Source organism: Fukomys damarensis, unplaced genomic scaffold (assembly GCF_012274545.1).
Source record: "Fukomys damarensis isolate Sample0158 unplaced genomic scaffold, DMR_v1.0_HiC HiC_scaffold_37, whole genome shotgun sequence".
Lineage (NCBI taxonomy): Eukaryota > Metazoa > Chordata > Mammalia > Rodentia > Bathyergidae > Fukomys > Fukomys damarensis.
In genome coordinates, this window is record NW_022900949.1 from 46,124,149 (window position 1) to 46,145,109 (window position 20,961).

A 20,961-nucleotide genomic window follows, 5' to 3' on the forward strand; every position below is an offset into this window, starting at 1 on the left:
AGGGCTAAGATGTGGTATTGGTACCTGTGGTCCTAGAGCTGTAAGACACAGATCAAACCTTCCCCCAGTCCCAAGAGACAAAGGAAGCTTGGGTGTTTTTGTAGATTTTTGCGTCAGCAGCTAAAGTCCCAAGTCATGGGCTGGGATAGAGATCTTCCCTAATTCCCACTGGTTAAGTGCACATTGCGTGTGTTGTAGACACTGCTAGCCACTATCCTGGAGTTAGAGCACATGTATAGAACCTCCAGGATTCTTTGGACAGGCACAGATGATGCCCAGCTTTGTCACAGGAGTCATTATTCCAAACCATGGGCTGGGAAAGAGAACTCCCCTAGCTCCTGTGGAGCAAGTGTCAGTAGGAATTGGGCTTGTGGCTAGAGCAGCCACTGGTCCTAAAGCTGGAGGACACCACTGAGGAGACTGTCTTCTGCCTTGTGAGATACACACAGAACCATGGATTCTGGCAACATCTGTAATCAGCTACTAGCCCAAAAAGGAAAGATGGTGTTTAGCAGTGGCTGTTATGACAGCTTGCGTTCTTATGGATAGGTGAGGTCCAGTGGTTATTCTTTGGAGCAATTACTCAGATCAGCCAGATCTCCAAACTGAATTTAAAGCCTACGAGGACCCTGGAACTTTGCTGTTAAGACTTGCTGGTCTATTGCTATGATTGGAATTGCTGGCTCTTTCCTAGCAGTGTGTAGACTTCCCTCTACAACCAGGGTTGGAATTGAAATTTGCTTATTCTTTTCTCTGGGTTGCCTTTCTGACCCTCCATGCTGTTTAGAGTTCCTATCACTTCCTGGCTAATTTCCAGTGTTTTCCTCAATCACTCTCCTCAAAAGTTTTTCTTATTTTGTCTGGTTCTTCTTTGTGGCACAACCATAAGCAGTACACCTCTATCAAATCATCTTGGGTCCTCCTCTACCTCATTTCTTACATGCACAAGCATTTTGGCTATGTATATCAAAGACTTAAATGTGAAAAAAATGTAAAATCCATTGCATAAATTAACATAGGTAGTTGTTATGCCAGTGCCACGAGTGTCACCCTTGACTTTAACATCTCTCACCACACCACTTTTCATTAATTGTATGTAGACATTTCTAAATAATAAATTTAGATATTTCTATGTTCAGTACACCTACTGTCATCTAGGCTTCAAGCACATTATCTTTGGATCAGTGCAAATCCTAATAGGGATCCCTGGCTCTCCAATATAGTCTCAGTCCAACCTATTCGTCATGGTTAGTAGTATTTCTCTTACCCTTCAGGGATTTTCCACTGCTTTTAGGACCAAACCCAGTGCCTCATGGTGAATCATGAGGCCCTCAAGATCTGGCCTCTTCTTTCTCTGGCATACTCACTCCCTCCTCCTGCTATCTCTGCCATCATCCTAAAACTAGTAAACTGTCAGTTTTGAGACCTTTCCAGCCTTTTACCCCGGGCCTCTACATACACTTATACCTGGAACAATTTTCTGTACTCATACTCTTCATTTTTTTAAGTCAAGAGACCACCTTTGACTCTGCCTGTTAGAGCACTTGTTTTAACTGGCCATCTCACAAGCACAGGGACTATGCCTATCTTGCTCATCTTTGGCTCCCCAGATCTTAGCAGTGTATTTCACTAAGTATTTGGTGAATGAGTTAAACTGCTCACATAAATCAGTTCTTACGATTGAAAAATAGTTCAAATTCATATACAAAATGGATTATAATAAGAAATAGGAACCTTTACCTGTTGATGTTAATAAATCCAGGGACTGTATCTGAGTCAGTGTTGTAAGAGCCAGATTCCAAAATCACAAATTCCTGCTCCAGGCCAGTCTTCTCTGACTTTGAAATATTTTCAACAATGCCAACTTCTCAGCTGTTTGGGAAGAGGACTGGAGTTTCCTACTGAGATGATGCCTGTGCTCATTTTCTGCTTCCTAGTTCTAGGATCTTCAGTTGAAACTGCTTCAGGTTCACCTTGCTGACTGTCTTCAAGCACCAACAGTGGGAATGGAATCTTAAAAGGTAAATGTTGAATGTGTTTTTTCTCTGTTTTATATTTACAGCTGTTTTGTTTCCCCAAGGCTGTATGGTTGAGAAAACCCAGCCCTCTCTTCCTTGGAAAAGGGGGCTGTTAGATTAAGTGGACTGTCAGCTGGATGAATTGCCTCCTGAAGACAAGGACAATTGGGTTTACTGACTTCCTTGGGGCTGCAGGTTTCCTCACTCTCTGCTCTAAAATTAATCTCCTGCTCTTTCACTTCCACTTGGTCTAGGGTTGTGTTACTTCAATCAGACAGAAGTAAGAAATTTCTTTGAGGGCCAGGGATTTAGCTCAGTGGTTCTACCACTTGTGTCACAAGTGCAAGGACCCGAATTCCATCCCTGGCACCCCCCCCAAAAAAAAATATACACACACACATACATATAGAAATTTGTTTGATTTGATTAAAGAATTATGAGTTAGCAAAGATGCCATGAACAGAAAGAAGAGATTTGAATTTGTCAGTCTTCCTGCTCCACATATGGCAAAACGTTAAAGTTTCTGTGAACTTCTTTTCCAGATTTTTGTCTCAATGTTTGCTGGGAAAGGAGGGAAACAAAATAATAATCTTTAAAAATAGAATAAAATAATAATTATCTTACCATGTGAAGGTCACAGTGAACTATGGATTTGCTAAATTATGTATGACTGCATTAGAGCTGTTGCAGGAGGATTTAAACTCAATTTAGAATTTAAAATGGAACCTCAGTCAAAGGAGACTAAAATCACTCTCTCCCTTAGTTATACTGGTGGGCATTTGTTTTTGAGTGAGTGGCACCCATTCCTAACAATTCCCCCAGCACTTTTCCCTGACAGAGTGTGATTTCAGTGAGAGGTTTATCCTGGAGGCCCCTCACACTGTGGAAGCCACAGGGCTGGACTGCTCTTCTCACTGGCCATCTGTGACTCTGGACCACTTGAAATGGGTCTAGTGTGAGTATGGAATTACGTTTTAATTTAGTTAACAAATAAATTGAAAACTTATGTTCAGTTAAAGTTTTTGAAAACTTTTAAGAATGTTTACAAGTTAGTATGTGAACCTAATATTTTAACTGTAAATTTTTCAAACTCTACATGGCTTTCTACACAGCAAATATTTCCATTGAAAAATTAGCAGTTAAAGATGTGCTGTATCTGTAAAATATACTGAATTTGAAGGAAAAAGGTATAAAATGTCCTAATGATCATTTTAATGAATTGCATGTTGACATATATGGATATATTAGGTTAAATAAAATGTGTGTGCATTGAGATTAATTAATTAAAAATTGGGGGGGGTACTGAGGATTGACCTCAGGGCCTCACAGTTGCCAGGCAGGCACTATTCCACTGAGCTAAATCCCCAGTGCAATTTCACTTTCTAATATGGCATTACATAATTTTAAGTATAATAATTTTATTATATTAATTCACATATTGATAGAGTTCAATATATTTACATAAATGCATGTACCATACACTGATCACTTTTTTTTAACCTTCTACACAACCCCCTTCCCAATCTCTAGTAATCAATATTTTACATTCAGGTTGACTTTTTCTAACTTTCACAAATTACGAAGAATACATGGTATGTGTCTTTCTGTGTCAAACTTGTTCCATTCAACATAATGTCTTCAAGTCCCATCTGTCTTGCTGTAAATGATAGGAATTCACTCTTCTTTATGACTGAATAATACTCCACTGTGTATATGCACATTTTTTCATAATACACTCTGTGTGTATATGTGCATGTATGTAATATTTTTCTTTATCCATTCATCTGTTAATGGGCATGTAGACCTGAACCCTTATATTGGCTCTGTGAACAGTGTGGAAATAAACATGAGTGTGCAGATCCTGTGTATACTGATTTCATTTATTTTGGATATATACCCAGAAATGGGATATCTGGATCACATAGTAGGCCTATTTTTAGCTTTTTGAGGAACATCCTCACTTTTTTCCATGCTAATGAACTAGCATTTTTTCCTATACTTCTGGGGCATCTATATTCTTCTGAGACATGTCTGTTTAGATCATTGGCCCAATTTTAAATTAGATTACTTTTTTATGTTCAGGTTTGAATTCCTTATACTGTATATTCTGGATGCTAACGCTCTGTCAGATGAGTACTTGGAAAATATTTACTCCCACTCTGTAGGTGACCTCTATTTTGTTAATGGTTTCCTTTACTGTGCCAAGATTTATGGTTTTCTTTTTTATAATTTTCATTTTTATTAGTACCTACTTGTAGTACATTATAATTATATTTATTGGTAGGAATTGGTACATGTACATAACACATCTCAATTCCTTTTCTTTCCCCCATCATGTCTACTTCCTTTCTAAAAGTTTTTTGGCCAGATTCAGATTCATTTTTTTATAAATCTTTATCTAGTGAATTATAAATAAAGATTAATAACCAGAGTAATAAGCCAAAAAACATATAAAACAATTATACCAAACCAAGGTACACTTTTAGATACATTGTCCATGCAGGATCACAATAACTTTTTTTCTGTTTCTTTTTTTTCCCCCTTTGGTCTGTCTTTTATTTTGCATTGTATTTATATATTGGGTTTCTCATATAAGATAAACTATACTATATTTAAGTTTGTGTGTTTGAGTTACTTAATATTACAGTCTCAAGGTGCATCCATCTTTTTACAAATGGCTCTAGTTTATTCTTCTTTAGGGCAGAGTAGTATTCCTTTGCATATAAATATCTTTTCTTTATCCATTCATCTGTTGATTGACATATGGGCTGCTTCCAAGATTTAGATTTTATGAATTGTGCTGCTGTAAACATGGGGGTATGCATACATAATTGTGACATGTTGTCTTCAACTCTTTTGGGAAGATACGCAGAAGGGTAATAGCTTGATCTAATGGGATTTCTATTTTTAGTTTTCTGAGGGCATCTCGATATTGATTTTCATAGTGGTTATACCAGTTTACATTCTAATGATGAAGAAGGATTCCTTTTCCTTTCAGCCTAATATTTGTTATTGGTTGATTTCTTGATGGTAGCCATTCTTTCTGGAGTGAAATGCAATCTCAGTGTTGTTTTAATTTGCATTTCTTGAATGGCCAGTGATGTTGAGCGTTTTTTTTCATGTATTTATTGGGCATTTGTACTTCTTCATTTGAGAAGTGTCTATTTCAGATGTCAATTTTTAAAATTGGGTCTTTAAACTTGGGGGAGTCTTAATTCTTTTGAGTTCTTCATATATTCTAGATATTTGTCCTTTGAGGAGTAGCTGGCAAGATAATCTTTTCACATCTTGTAGGTTCTCTTCAGTCCATGGTTTCCTTTGCTGTGCAGAAATTTTTAATTGGATGTGATCCCATTGTTGATTCTTGGTATTATTTTTTGTGCCATTGGGGTTCTATTAAAAAAGGCTAGGTACACCTGTGTCTTCAAGAGTTTTACCTATTTTGTCTTCTAGAAGATCGTTTTCATATTTAGATCTTTTAGTTTAGTTTAACTTAATATTTAGATTTTGATTTTAGTTTAGTGCATGGTGAGAGATATGGGTTTAGGGTCAACCACTGGCATGTGGATAACCAGTTTTCTTAGTACCATTTGTTAAAGAGTCTATCTTTCCTACAGCAAAGGGATTTAGCCACTTTGTCAAAAATGAGGTAGCTGAGTGTGCCTGGAGTTGTTTCTGCATCATTTATTTTGTTTCATTGATCCAAAAATCTGTTTTTGTTTTGTCAATACCATACTGTTTTTTTTTTTTTTAATCACTGTTGCTTTATGAATAATTTCAGGTCTAGGATTGTGATGCTCCTTGCCTTGCCCTTGTTGTCCAGAACTGATTTTGCGATTCTAGGTCTCTTCTGGTTTCATATGAATTTTAGGACTGGTTTCTTTAGTTCTGTGAGGAATGCTGTTGGTATTTTGACTGGGATTGCATTAAATCTGTATAAAAGTTTTGGGACTATAGCCATCTTTACTACATTGGTTCCGCCTATTCGGGAATGGGACATCTTTCCATTTTCTGATGTCTTCATCAATCTCCTTTTTGAATAGTTTCATTATAGAGATCTTTGACTGCATTGGTTAGGTTTATTGCTAAGTATTACATTTTTCTTGGTGCTAAGAAAGGCATTGTTTTCCTTATTTCTCTCTTGGTGAGTTTATTATTGTTGTACAGGAACACTACTGATTTTTGAGTGTTGACTTTATCCTGCTATGTGCCTGAATTTGGTTATTAAATCTAGGAGTCTTTTGGTCTGGGAATTTTTGTGGTCTTCATTGTACGAGATCATGTCATCTACAAATAGTGATAATTTAACTTCCTTCTTTTCTGTCTATATCCCCTTTATTTCTTTCTCTTGTCTAATTACTCTGGCTAACGTTTAAAAAACTGAATTGAACAAGAGTGGTGAAAGTGGACAGCCTTGTCTTATTCCTGATTTTAGAGGGAAAGCTTTCAGCTTCTCTCCATTTACTATAATGTTAGCCACTAGTGTGTCATAGATGGCTTTTACCAGATTGAGATGAAGACCTTCTATACATATTTTCTTCAGGTTTTTTTTTTTATCATGAGTGGATATTAGATTTTGTTAAATGCTTTTTACACATCTATTGAGATGATGTAATTTTTTTTCTTCTTTTTGTGTGGTATAATACATTTATTGCTTTGCATTGTTTTTCCATTCCTGCATCCCTGGAATATATCCTACTTGGTCATGGTGTATGATCTTTTTGATGCTTTGTTAAATTGTTTGTCAATATCTTATTGAGGATTTTTGCATTTATATTCATTAAAGAATTGGCCCGTGGTTCTCTTTTTTTTTTTTTTTTTTTTTTTTTTTTGTTTTAGGTTTTAGAATCAGGCTGTTATTACTACGAATGACTTTGGGAATACTCTTCTTTTAATTCATTTAAGGAGTACTGGTATTAGGTCTTCTCTAAAGTTCTTATAGAATTAGGCAGTGAATCCACTAGGACCTGGGCTTTTTTTAGTTGATAGTTTTTCATATTACTTTTTTTTCAATTGCATTGGCTTTTGGATTGTTCAGGATTTTTATATTTTCATGGTTCAGCTTCTTTATGGTTTTATGTAATCCCACTTGTCAGTGGTTGCTTTTGTTTTCTCTACTATTGGAGTCCAACCCAGAAAATGCCTATACGAGCATCTTGAAGTGTTTTCCTTATGTTTTTGTCTAATAGATTTAGAGCTTTAGGGTTTACGTATCAATATTTGAGTTGATTTTTGCACAGGTAAAAGATAGGATCTAGTTTCAGACTTTGGGATATAGGTATCCAGTTTTCCCAGGATCATTTTTTGAAGGGCTGCCCTTTCTCTAGTGTGTGTTTTTCCCCTTTTTGTCAAAAACCAGTTGGCTGTACATAAATGGGTTTATTTCTGGCATCTTTATATAGTGGACCCTTGAGTTACTACTGGCCTGACATGCAAACAACTTGGAATAAGACCAGAATTTTAATTTATTAACTTGTGACCCAAGTCTTGAGAGTTATGACCCAAGTACTGGCCTATTGTACTTCCAGATAGTCTCAGATACAGATTTAAGCCTTGAAGAGTTCTGGAAAGAACATTACAGCATCCTTTCCTGTGTGGGGTTGAGAAATCCTGGGCCAGTGTCTCTCTGAGGATACTGAGATTTGCCTGTATGCAGGAGAGGGACTTGGAAGGCTGTGTAGAGGAGCCTGAGCCTTCACTTGACAAGGGATACCTTTCCATTTTCTAATATCTTTTTCAACACCGACCCCCCTCCCCAGCTGTACCAGGGATCAAACTCAGGACCTTATGCTTGCAAGGCAGGCAAAGTGACACTGAACTAAATTCCTGGCCCTCGATCTCTTTCAGAGTACTGTAGGTTTCAATGTAAAGATCTTATACTTCTTTGTTAGATTGATTTCTAAGTATTTCATTTTTCTGGATGGTATTGTAAAAGATGTGGTTTCCCTAATTTCTCTCCATTTCTTCAAAAATCATAAAGTCCATTTCTTTAAAAATTTGGTTCAGTTCTGATGTTTCTTTGTTGATATTTTAGTTGATCTATTTGTGACAATGGGATATTGAACTCTGTTAGTGCTTATTTGATTTTTTTTTTGTTTGTTTGTGTGTGTTAATATTTGTGTTGTTTTCATCCATGAGCCCACTCACGGAACAAGGTGCAGGGACCCAGACTGGGAGGGCAAGGCATGGAATCACCACGCAGTCTCCAGGGAGGTTTCTGGAATGCTTCCATTTTATTAAGGAAAATGTACAGACTTATATAGAGTAAGGCAGGGGTGGAGCCAGGGTGGCCCTATTGGATCTCTATTGGATAAGGTAAGGCAGGGGTGGAGCCAGGGTAGAGTGGGGATATTTGGCACATCGTTATTGGCCACATGTTATTGGATTGTATGCTTTAGGGCTGAGGCAAATGGAGTCAGGACTTGAGAGGTTTTTGAGAGGAACAGTTTATCTGTCTAAGGTCAGATCTCTACACACTCGAGGGGTTGGATTATTCCAGTCTTAATAGGCCTCAGAGGGGTGCGGCGCTCCTGACTCAGGGAGACATTAACCTGATCCTCATATTTGTTTTATATAGTTGGGTGCACTGGTATTTGGTGTATGTATTTATGATTGTTATCTCTTCCTCTTGGAATGTTCCTTTCCCTGGGATGTAGTGATCTTCTTTATCTCTTTTGATAAGTCTTGGTTTGAAATCCACATTGTCTGCAAATAGAATAGCTACCATGCTTTTTTCCAGGTTCCTGTCACATGGAGTATTGTTTTCCATCCTTTGACTTTAAGTCTGTGAATTTCTTTTTTGAGTTAAATGTGTTTTTTGTATGCAGCATATTGTTGGAGTATATTTCTTGATCTATTTTGCCATTCTGTTTCTTTTGATTGGTGAATTGAAACCATTTATATTGATGGTTGTAACTGATATGTATTGACTTATCCTTGTTGTGTTACTTTTCTGTTGTTGGTTCCCTTTCTTTCCTCTCTGATTACTTGCTTTACCTCATAGATTCATTCTGTTGGCATTCATGGAGTTGTAGTCTTCCTTATCTCTTTTTAAAATGTCCTTCAGAATATTTTTGAGTGCTGGTTTAGTGGTCATGAATTTCTTCAAGTGTTGTCATGGAAATATCTTATTTCTCCATCAACTTTGAAAGTTTTGTGGGGTGCATTGATCTGGGTTGGAAGCTGCTACCCCAAGTTCTCTTTGACTTAAGCATTTGTGTTGAAAAGTCTACTGTAGTTCTAATGGGCTTTCCTTTTTAAATGATTAGTTTATTTTCTCTAACAGCTTTTACTATTCTCTTCTTGTATTAAATTTTTGGAGTTCTGACTATTATGTGCCGTGGTGTATATTACTTTTACTTCAGAGAGTCAGTTCAGTGGCTTTTGAATTGTTCTACCTCTTTGCTCTGCTGGGTTCACCTTTGGTGAGATGGAAGTCTGGGGTTGCACCTTGCTTCCATGTCCTGTCATTTTCTTTTCTTTTTCTTTTTTTTTTTTTTTTTTTAGTTTAATTCCTGTGTGGATACTTGTAAATTGTTTATGGTAGGTATCTTTATTATTAGTATCAAGAACCCTTAGTAAATGACTGCTTCTCAGAGATGTGTTCCAGGTGTGGGTGGCTTTTCAGTTTTGAGGCTATTGCCTGATCCTACCTCTTCAATTTATTGGAGATGAGAAATTTCTGCCTGCTTGGCCTAGCCCCTGGTTCTCTGGCACTGGCCTGTAGTATTCTTTATGGCCCTCAGGCAATCTCAGTCTTAGCCTACAGGGAAGAAAAACTGAGCAGCTAGGCTGAAACAGTACAATCAGTAGTAACAATAGCATCAAACACACCCTATAAAATGAGAAACTAGTATTAATTTTTCCTCCTCTAACTGTATGAACAGGAGTTCTAGTGAAGGCTGAAGGACAGGAAGATTATGGAAGCTTTGGGAACTGGTGAAACAGACAGGAGGGGAAGAAAGAAGAAACAGAAAACAGAAAAGAACAAAACAAAAAAAACCTAGAAACAATTTTCTCACTTATATAAAAAAAAGAAGCAAGAAAAAAACGTTTTTAAAAAGCAAAGGAAGAAAAGCATGTCTCTGCTGTCACTGGTTGACAGAGGGGGCAGACAGAGTTCAGATCTGTGTTGATTGATCCCAGCAATCCAGCAGTGAAATTATGGCAGTGGATAATTTCAGCAAACCTGGGCCTTTAGTTCCACTAAAGTTCAGGCTGTTTCTGCTTTCTGGTTAGGATCTGAGTTTTTCAGCCTGCAACATTCCAAGTGCTTCCTTCCAGCTAGAACTCAGCTCCCTGACCACTGGCTTGAACTGAGTTGTGCCTTACCCTCACACTTGGAGCTGCTACATGCTATATGCTACGTGCTACACTGCTGCTCTGAGTTCTGACTTCTGTTGGTCCCTTTCCAAAATGGCTACCAGCCAATCAATCACCCTTTCCTGTAGGGCATCTGAACCTGAATGATTAACTCACCAGCCACTGGGTCCTCAGCATCCTCTGCTCTGTTCCACTAGTGTATTTCTCTGTGAAAGCCTCTGGAGTCACCAGTAGTCACCGTTCCTCTGCAGGTTCAAGCTGCCACACACACACACCTCTCCACTCTGTGAGCCAGGGCTCAGGGAGAAAATACCACTTGCCAGCTCCCTCTTCTGCACTGTGGTCCCTTTCTTTGCTCTCCCTGTGAACGCTAGTTTTTACTTCAGATCCTTGCTAGGTCCCAGGGATCCACTTCCCTTCTCCTCTTCCTCATATTACTATATTCCAGAGTCTGGATTCCAAATATTTGAGAGATTGTTTCTCTGCTGCTCACCATTCTACCATCTTCCTGGAAGTCCCTTACCACTGGTCATTTTTATTTATGCGCAGTGGGTTCCAATATCTCCTTTTTTGCCTGCAGTTCTAGTTAGGTCTTTTATTTTCTTGGTTTAAGATTTTGTCTATTTTATCTTTAATTTTTTCCCTTCTATTATTTTTCTCTTTTTCTTCCCTTACCCACTCCCTCACTTGTTTCCCTTCCCATGTGAACATTTTCTTCCTACTTTCTAATATCTATCATACATTTTATCCTTATTTATCCTATGTTATCTTTTCAAAGATCTGTTTCATTGATACTTTATATTTTTTTTGGTCTCTATTTCATTATTTTTGTTCCGATCTTTCTTTACTAATTTTCACCTTGGTTCTTGTTTTCTAATTTGTAGAGATGCATTTCAATGTTGTTTATTTGAAAGTTTTCCTATTTTAACATTACACCACTTCATGTATTTTTCTATGAGTGTATGTTTGAAACATATAATACTGATGTTCACTTTTGGGAATCAGTACATGCTTATGTGCATACAACATCTCTTGATCGTGTTTAATCCCTTTAGCCCTTTCTCCCTTACTTCTTTTCTTCTCCTGATCCCCTTCTTCATCTGTTTTTTAAAAATAGGGGCTACTTGCTATATATTCCTGCTTAGTCTTGCTTTTACTGTACCTCACAAGTTTTGATATGTTGTGTTTCCCATTTCACTTACTTTGAGAAATTTTCAAATTTGTGACCCACTGTTTATTCAAAGGTATGTTGTTCAGAATACATGCTGTCCATGCATTTTGTTTTAAATTGATTTTGTTGATCTCTAGTCTTATCCCATTATGTCAGTAAAGATAAACGGCATCGTTTTAATTTTTTGAATTTATGAGTATTATAGCTTAAGTTTATTGTCCCCCAAAGCCTCATGTGATCATAGGTAGGGCTTTGGGAGGTTATTGGATCACAAGTGTGTGACAGTGGAGTAGTCTGCTGATAGTTTTAGAGCTGGGTGTGTTGTTGGTAGGTGAAGCCTGGTGGGAAGAGGTGGGTCCCTGTGGCTGTGGCCTGGAAGGATATACATGTTTTCTGTTGATCTTTTACTGCTTCTTGCTTGAACTGCCATGCAGCCCTGCCTTGGAATCGGTGCAAACTGTGAGCCAAAATGAACCTCTTCTCCTTTAACTGGGTGTTTTGTCCAAGCAATGAGGAAGTAACTAAAACAATTAGTCTAATAAATTGTTTTGAAATATAAAGTTCCATATGCAGATTAAAAATGTGTATTCTACAGATGTTAGAGTAGATGCTCTGTAAACGTCACTCTGCGTTTCTTTGCTCACTGGTTGTCTGGATATGTCCCTTGAAAGAGGAGTGTTGAAGTGTCCCCTGTTGTATTGGAGGTACTCTCATTTCGGTCTAATTGTGTTGATTAATAAAATAGGGTTCTCTGACATTAGGTATATATAGATGTACAGTAGTTCTATTTTCTTGTTGAATTGATCCCTTGATTATCATATAGTGACTTTGTCTCTTACAGTTTTTATTTTAATGTCTAATTTGTCAAATAATCATATAGGTACACCTGCTCACTTTAGATTTGTATTTGCTTAGACTATTGTCTTCTGTTCTTTTACTTTTAATCTGTGTATATCTTTACAATGAAGTTAGTTTCTTGTAGGCAGTATGTTATTTGGTCTTCTGTTTTATCTATGTAGCAAGTCTGTATCTTTTACTTGGAGTATTTAGACTATTTACATCCCAGATTATCCTTGTTAGGTGAAGATTATTCCAGTTATTCTGATTTTTTTCTGGTTGTTTACAGTATTTTCTTTTATCTTTGTGGTTTGGCTTACTGTATTGATAATATTGTTTTTTATTTCTCTTTTGTGTATATACTCTTCTAGTGGAAGGTATACTTTCATGTGTCTTTATGATTGTAATCTTTCTTTTACTTCTGGATGTAGCCCTCCCTTAAGCATTTTAGACAAGGCTGGTATGACAGCCATGTATTCCCTCAGGTTTTTTTGTTTTTTTATCTTGGAAGATCTTTATTTCTCTTTCATTTCTGAAGGATAACGTATAGAAATCTTCTTTGTTGGTAAAAGGTTTAGTGTAGTCTCATTGTCAGTTATTTTTTTCTTTCAGAATACCTTGTTTCATTCCCTCTGTCCTGTAAGGTCTCTGCTGAGAAATCTACTGTTAGTCGAATGGGGATTCCTTTAAAATATGAGTTGATTCTTCTTGCTGATTTAAAAATCCATTTTTGCCCTGTACTTTTGGGGTTTCACTGTAATATGCTGTGGTGATTATCTTTTCTGGTCATGTTTATTTAGTGTCTTGTAAGCCTCCTGTACATGGATGTCCACACCTTTTAAGCTTGTGGTTATCTAATTGAATGAATTTTCTATGCCTTATTATCCCCCTCACCTTTGGGTATTCTGATAATGTGGATGTTTGTTCACTTAATGGTGTCCTAAATGTCTTGGACATTCTTTTCTTTTACTCTTTTTCTTTTTGTCTGGGATATTTCAAAGGTCTTGTCTTCAAGTTCAGATAGTTCTTCTTCCACTTGATCTTTTCATTATTGAAGTTTTTGACTGTATTTTTCATTTGCTTTGTTCAACTTCTCATTTCCAAGATTTGTGTATGGTTGTTTTTCAAGAGCTCTATCTATCTGCTTAGTTTTACATTCATATCCTTATTCATGTCTTCCTAATTTCATTTGTGTAAGTATTTATCTGTATTATCTTGGTTCTTATTAAGATTTTAAAGTATCATTCCTTTAAATTCTTTGTTATCTATTTCGTGCATTTTGATTTATTTAGACTCTGTTGCTGGACAGTTATTTTATATTCTTTTGGAGGCAATTATTGTGCTATTTTCATAATTTTTTAATACTTCTTGTGCTATTATGTTGAGTGCTGTATATATGATGATTCAGACATCTGCCAATTTTAAGGGTTACTTCTTAGTAAGCTTTTCCTTGAAGATGTATTGTGGTTTGTTGTGGAATGTTGACTTTGATTCTAACTGGCACAAAAGTATAATTCCCCTATAGCTTCTTTCCTATAATAAATGACTTTGGGCAGAGTGCGTATCATGTTGGAGTCAGAGAGACCCACTATGGGCCATGCAAGAATATAGACACTCCAGCAGTTCAAGCAGGTATGATGTAGACAGCAGTAGGTATGGGTTGCTTGAATATGTGGCTATTCCCACTACGGAATAGTGACCCCTTTAGATTATAGGCGTTTCCTCAGGCACCATGGATCCTAGCTCTGATTCTAGCAATCACCTCAGGCCCTGGTAGCCCCAACAGTGGTGAGAGGCTAGAAGCATTGTCCTATGACCAGTCAGTGGTGTGGAGCCAGACATTGTATAGCCAGACATTGTAGAGGCTATAGTGTGGGAATCCCAGTACCCCATGTGGTCCTCACACCCAGTCCTGACAGTCTGTGGTCAGAGTAGGTGGCAGTAGACAGGACTGCGGTGGGACTTAGATAGGTTTAGTGGCAGCAGGAACCTTGGTGTTCCTCTAACAGTGATATAATGCCTGTGTGAGGTAGCACTACTGTCAGAACTGAGCAGAATTTTTCTTGGGGCCTTCTTTGACCATATGTTATCTCAGGGTTAGACGATGGCCGAAGCCATGAGTCACTCAAGGGCCCCTCTGCATGATCCCTTTGGGCAGGACGCAGTAGTAACTTCCCTGTTCTTCCCTACTTTGTCAGTAATTGGCTTATGAGTGTGGTGCAGGTAGGAGGAGGCAGGAACTGCATGGGCACCTGCCTTTAGTCCTGGCACCAACAGGAGTTACATGTGGCTGGTAATGCCCTTGGTCTCAAGTGGGCACCCCCATTCTTCCTGTTGCAACACCTATCTCCTGTATTGCTCTCAGTAGGCTCAGGTCACAGTCACTCTGACAGGCCAAGTTCAGTTCACAAGGCAGCTTCTCCCTGAGCCAGCATAGTGGAAAATCAGAGGAGTTCTAGAAATGGGTGTATGGAGGAGTTTCTGCTGCCTAGATTAGTCCAAATTCAGACAGTTGTTCCCTTCTCAAGACTGCACCTGGCTACAGCACCCTGGGGGTTCACGGGAAAATGATATAAGGTACTTTTTGAAAGCAAGTTTTCTGGGTAGATTTCAGGTTACTTATCAGAGTGGTCTGGAAGCCAGTGAAGATTGTGGGACTTTCTACTTGACTGTTTATTTGCTTATTTATTATTTATTATGCAGTGCTGAGGTTGAACACAAAGCCTCAAGCATGGTAGGCAGTGCTCTACCACTGGGCCACACAGCCTTGTGGAACTTGCCAGTAGCTATGCTTGCGAGTATCTTCTCTGATAGGATCCCTTTCACCCTTACCCCCACAGAGGAGAGACTCTTGCTTCCCCTGGAGCCAGGGTGGTAGATACCAAGATTTATTTTTTTTCCTTTTACTAGGCTGTTGTCCCAGGTATCTGCATCTTTCCAAGCTTCCATCTCTTACTGATTTCCAGTGTTTTGCCATTATCACTTCTCTTCAAAATGCACCTATAACCTTGATTCTTTGGTTCTTTGTGTAGGTGCAGGTGATTCCTGGGCGCCTCTATTCAGCACTGGAAGGGCAGCTGTGGGGCAGGCCTATAACCCTAATCCAGCCCACTCAGAGCCAAGGAGGGCAGGCAAGGGCCAGAGAACTGGTGGACAAGGTCAAATAGAGGTCACCTTGTAAGGGTGGCTCTCTTCAGTCTACTCTGGCTGCTGTGGTTCCACAGCAAAGACCTATGTCCTAGCTGTCCTAGTGAGATCCTCAGACTTCCTTAGTCTTTCCACCTTGTGCCCACCCATCAGATTCCTTTTACTTACCTTAGCCATTCTCTTCTTAGTGATTGAAGCCAAACACTCTGACTTTTTAGGAAGCAAATCTCTACCCTTGACACCCATTTCACCGGATTCCCAATGAATGCTGTTACCACTGAAGTTATACCTACAAAGGCTGAGGCTAGAGCAGTGTTTACATAGAGCTCCCCAGGCAGTTCTGATCGGGTATGAACCGCTTTTGTAGGTCTTATTTAAGTCAATGTGACCAATGTGAAAACATGTATGATGTAGGGGTTTGTCAGATACCCTCCGATCCCTGCCCTTCTGCAGCTGGAGTACATTCACGCATTCAGAAACGTGGACTGAGGACCTACTAGGCATGTGCCAGGCATCGTTTCAGCTTCTAGGGGTGCAATCAAAACAGACAAAACCCCTCTCTACTAAAGTATACATTCAACAGGAGAGGAGGGAACAATAAGTAAAAGAGAAATATACAGTGTATTACATTCTAGGAGCAAAACCAAAGCAGAGGAGGGCTATGGAGGAAGGGCAGAAGGCCAGTGCAGCTGGTGTGCAGTAAAGAAAAAGAGGAGTAGAAACTGGAGTCAGAGTGAAAGTGGTGGAGGAAGGAGGTGTCGGTGATCTCCACTTTCACCCATTTAAAAAGTGAAATAAAAGAATCATCATCAGGAAGTTTGAAGCAGCCATCAACTGAGTAGGTGTGGAAAGGCTGGGTAAAGCTTCCTCCCATGCAGCTGTTCTCATTTTGCCAGTATTTATGGAGTATGTCCCCAGAGCAGGCACTTCTCCAGGACAAATCATCACCCTTTACTTCTGTGAATATTTGGTGCTGAAGATAAGGCACGGAACAGCCCTTGTTTCACAGAACTTATCACTAACACACGCTAAAATGTGCATGGGTTTTCTTCTGAAAGAACACATCATCACCACAATGAAAAAGAGGTGCTTAAAAAGAAAAATATTATGGTAGGACCATAAATCCTAAACATTCTTTGTCTGTTGTTTATTAAAGGAGGACACTTTCCAGAATCCTGCTCATTTGGAAAATTGGAAAACTCCTAACAATCACCAGAAATGGTTTTATTTCTCTTAAGTATCCTGACTTCCCATTGTATATTTGGCTGATTAGACTGCAGTGCACATCAGGAGAAAGTTCATGCACTGGGGCTCAGGCTTTAGCTCTGTTCTCTTTGTAGATCTGTAATGCTGACTTCTCCCCAATTCCTTGCTGCAAACTAGGCCTCAGGAGAGCATCTCATTCACTTCTTCACCCACTCATCCACTGTCTTTTTAAATGCCTCATAAGCACTGGGAACCAAGGGCTATTTTCTCTTATCTTTACCCCCAAAATGTGAGCATAAGATAGAGGGATGAGGTCAGGTCTGGTTCCAGAAACAGAGACACTAATACATAAAAAAGTAGAATGAGTGAATTTGGATGAGAAGAACTTGGGGTTCTTCTCATCAGAAGACAGACAATAAGTAAACTGTAAACCAGTACGAAACATGAGAATGCAAGTGCTATGAGAGCAGATGGGCAGATGAGAAGGCGGAGGACGGCAGAGCACATGGTGCTAGGGTAGCACAGTGGTCAAGAAAGGATGCTCATGGAAGGTGGCCTCGTAGTAGATCTCAAGGCTCCAAGGCCTAGAACAGCAATGAGGGCACAGGGACAGAACGGGCCAGGTAGGTGAGATCAGACTGGTGTCAGGGGAGGAGCACAGATGGAACCCTGTCGGTCGACAGCTCAGCCTGTTCCATATTGAGTCTGGGGAAGACAGAGGGAAGCTACAGCAATATCGGGGGGGGCGGTCACTGCAGCTGGCCTTGCTGTTGTGAGAACAGACTAGCGGTCTGGCTGGAAATTACTGCAGTAATCCAGGCCAAAAGCAGAGTGGAGAAATCATGTCACAGACCGTCTCGGGCCAGGAGTGCTAACGGGAGAAGCACTGATTAATCTGCCTCCCCTCTCCCCTGATCTTTAGGGAGGGATCTTCTTCCCATTGTGAAACAGGGAAAACAGGCAAGGTAGCCAACTTGCCTGAAATAGGATATTTTTCATAGCAGACATTTTTCATAAATACAATCCACTTGATAACATCCTTTACTTAAGAACTTTTGTACTTTAAATCCCTTAGCCTAGGTAAGAAATGCCTTCCTTGTGAACTTTCCAGACTGTTACAGCTTGATTTAAGAACAGGGTGAAAAGTGGTTTTCTGCAAGCCTCATGCAACTCACTCATTAAGCACCCATATGCCGTGTTGGATTTGGCTGCGTGTTACCTATTTTAGTTCTCTTTAACAAAATCTGAGCATACTCATGGTTAAGTGGACCACACTTGGGGTTTTGTGAACCTGCTTTGGGGAAGTCTTTATAAATAACCTCAGGTTGATGAGGAAGTCAGATCCTCCATAACTGCATGTTCCCAGATTTTAAAATGTCCAGTATCAGATGCCCTTGAGTGGCTACTGTCCTGGACAAGCACAGCTACTCCTTCGTGCATCCTGTTTTGCTGGCAAAAGACTAACCTTTTTTGCCGGGGGATTCAAGTTGTCTTCCCTGTCCTACAATCTCCAGGCTCCTCCTGTCCTTCCACTAATTCCATGGCCAATTTGGGAGAGGCCTTGAAGGGTAAAGCCCTAACTGGTGAGCTCTCTCCTCCCTTTCTTGCCATGTAGTTATTATAAAAGGCAAGTTCTCATTTTAAAAGCACATGGCTTCAAACACATGGCAAAGCTAGCAGATCACCCTGGGTAGACTGTTGCTCAGTGACTCCTGGTGATAGCTTGAGGAGACAGAACCCTGGAACTGGCCAGAAGCTCAAGAATTTAGTCAGTTTATTTGCTCACTGTGATCAGGGCAAAGGGCCCTTTTTCTTCTCATGTTACAATATGGAGAAGTCCTTCCCTTTCAAACAAAAAACCCTTTAATACATTCTTGCAGGATCGACCCACTGGTGGTACATGCATGAGCATCCCATCAGGAAGCTTGTACCACCTGATGGAATTGTCCCATGCTGCTGGTGGGACAGTCATGCATGTACCAGTGGTAGTTCAGAGTCAGCTGGGAATGAGACATATGAATTTCAGCCCTTTCATGATGAGTTAAACATCACTTTACCTGAATAAAAGAGAAAGAGCTAAGCATGAATCACATTGGGCAACTTGCCTTAGGGATGGGTAGGTACATGGCATGATTAGCCGAAACAATCCATTCAGCCAGCTTTCCTCAAAGATAGAGAACATTACCACAAGATTATGAGAACCAGATATAACCTTTAATTCTGATTATCTTGAAAAAGTCCTTATTTTTCTGAATCACAACTTAAAATTAGTAATAGGGCTATAAAGTTTTATCTTCTTCAAATAAGGAGACCTTATAAGGAAATTTGTTGTATTCCAAAAATTTCAAGGTGCTTCTCCACAGCTGTAGTAATCTTCACTACAAACCCTACGTAGATAATGGGCCTTTAGGGATTTAAAAAATCCCAATGTATAGAAGGAAAAACGAGGTATAGTGAGGTCAAAAAGTGTTGCAAAGCCCACACAGCACACAAGGATCAGAGCTCAGAGCTTTGTCAGATTCCTGCTTCTCTCTTCCATGCTCACCCCAACAAATGTAAATTATGGCAAAGAAACCCTGAACATCAATGAGTTTCTCAAAAAAAAAAAAAAAATTTTAAGGAATAAAACTTGTATTCGAAGATTTAAAATTTTTCAATTTTCATGGCATCTACACTAAAAAAAAAAGTAACAGGAAACACGTGAAATTAACTTAAATAAATGTTTTAATTCAATAAATCAAAAATATCATTTCAATAGATAATCAATGTAAAAGGTATTAATAAGATGTTTTACATTTCATGCTAAATTTTAAAAATCTGGTGTATATTTTATAATTACTCTGTTTTTATTGGATGCCAAATTTTGATTCAAAGTATTTATCTATATTTAGACTTCATAAAGCTTACAATTGAAAAAGTAGATTGGCAAATCTACTTCATTCCAAGTATCCTTAAAAGTTTTTCCAGTAACTGAGTTGCACATTGATATTAAAGTTACAATTTTTAAAAATTAAAACTTGAGCTCTTTGGTGGCACAAACTTGAGTCACCTGCAGCCAGTGGCTGTGAGGCTTGAGCCAAAGCTACGAGGGTGTCAGCACAGGGCATTGCTGTTAACAGGCATCTTCCAAGGTAGACTGTTTTCCACCTCTTACAACAAAAGCACTTCTTGCCTGGGATTTAGCTCAGTGGTTCTGGCGCCTGCTTCACAAGCGCAAGGACCTGAATTTGATCCCCGGTACCAAAACAAACAAACAAAAGCACTTCTTTTACCTGAAACTCTTCAGTGTTCTCAATATTTTTAAAATAATTAAAATGATTCTTAAATTTTCTCATAGTATGCTGTTTCCTTGTGAACTTTAAAGTGCATTCAGATTTAATAAATCAGAAATCTCTATTAGATTATAAAAAGGCTTATATTTAAATGAATTCTAAACCCATTCAGTCATGAATCTTTCTTCAGTGCAGATATTACTAAGGCATGTTAAACCTGAAAAACCAGTTTTAAAAAGTGATCCAACTATATGTTTTTCAAAGCAAGAGGGAATGTTTTTGGAGTTATTTATTTACATGAATAAGTCCTTAAAATCAAAACATGGAAAATTTTCTATGCCTGTGCTTTAGAAATAGCTCTCAATTTACTCCATGATCTGGCTACAGTTTGCATTTAAAGGGTAGATGCTATCCCACAAAAGTACTAGACCTAAGGACAACAGCTCTGGTCTTTATTTAACATATACCTGTGTGATTCTCAAATTTACAAAACCCACTGAACAAAACAGATACCAAAATTTTACCACGAGTGAGTAATTACCCTGTGTTCAAGCTCCTTGGATACTCAGATGTTGGAGCTGATGAAGGCTGAATGAAGGAGCACTCTGCCCTCTTGACATGACAGTGCTACATCTTGGCTCTCAACCTTTTGGCTTGTTCCCGCAGCTCCATTTTTGCAATTGCTGAGAGGTGGACTTCGTCAGGTCCATCTGCTAAGCGCAGAGCTCGTGTTAGGGCGTACCTGGGAAAAACAAAACAAGCAGGGATTAAGGAAGTTATCAAAGAGGAAACTTAAACTCTAAACTTGTGATTTAAATTCAAAACCATGATAATACTAACGCCACCGAGGTGGGAATAAGACAAAAGGTACATGGAAAATCAAGGAATAGGGCCAGAGATTTAGCTCTGTGGTTCTGCCGCCTGCCTTGTAAGCACAAGGACCCGAGTTTGATCCCTGGTACCAAAAAAGAAAAGAAAATCAAGGAAG

At 38.9% G+C, this 20,961-nt stretch overlaps 1 protein-coding gene across 1 annotated transcript in view; it reads right to left on the reverse strand.

Moving 5' to 3' along the window:
• Positions 1–19,500: 19,500 nt before the first annotated feature.
• The window catches only part of Acad11 (acyl-CoA dehydrogenase family member 11), an 87,071-nt gene continuing 85,610 nt past the window's right edge, over positions 19,501–20,961 (reverse strand). The window contains exon 22 of the mRNA XM_010625599.2: positions 19,501–20,715. Within this exon, the coding sequence (XP_010623901.1) occupies positions 20,601–20,715 (115 nt within the window). The 3' untranslated portion in view covers positions 19,501–20,600. The remainder of the gene's footprint in view (positions 20,716–20,961) is intronic.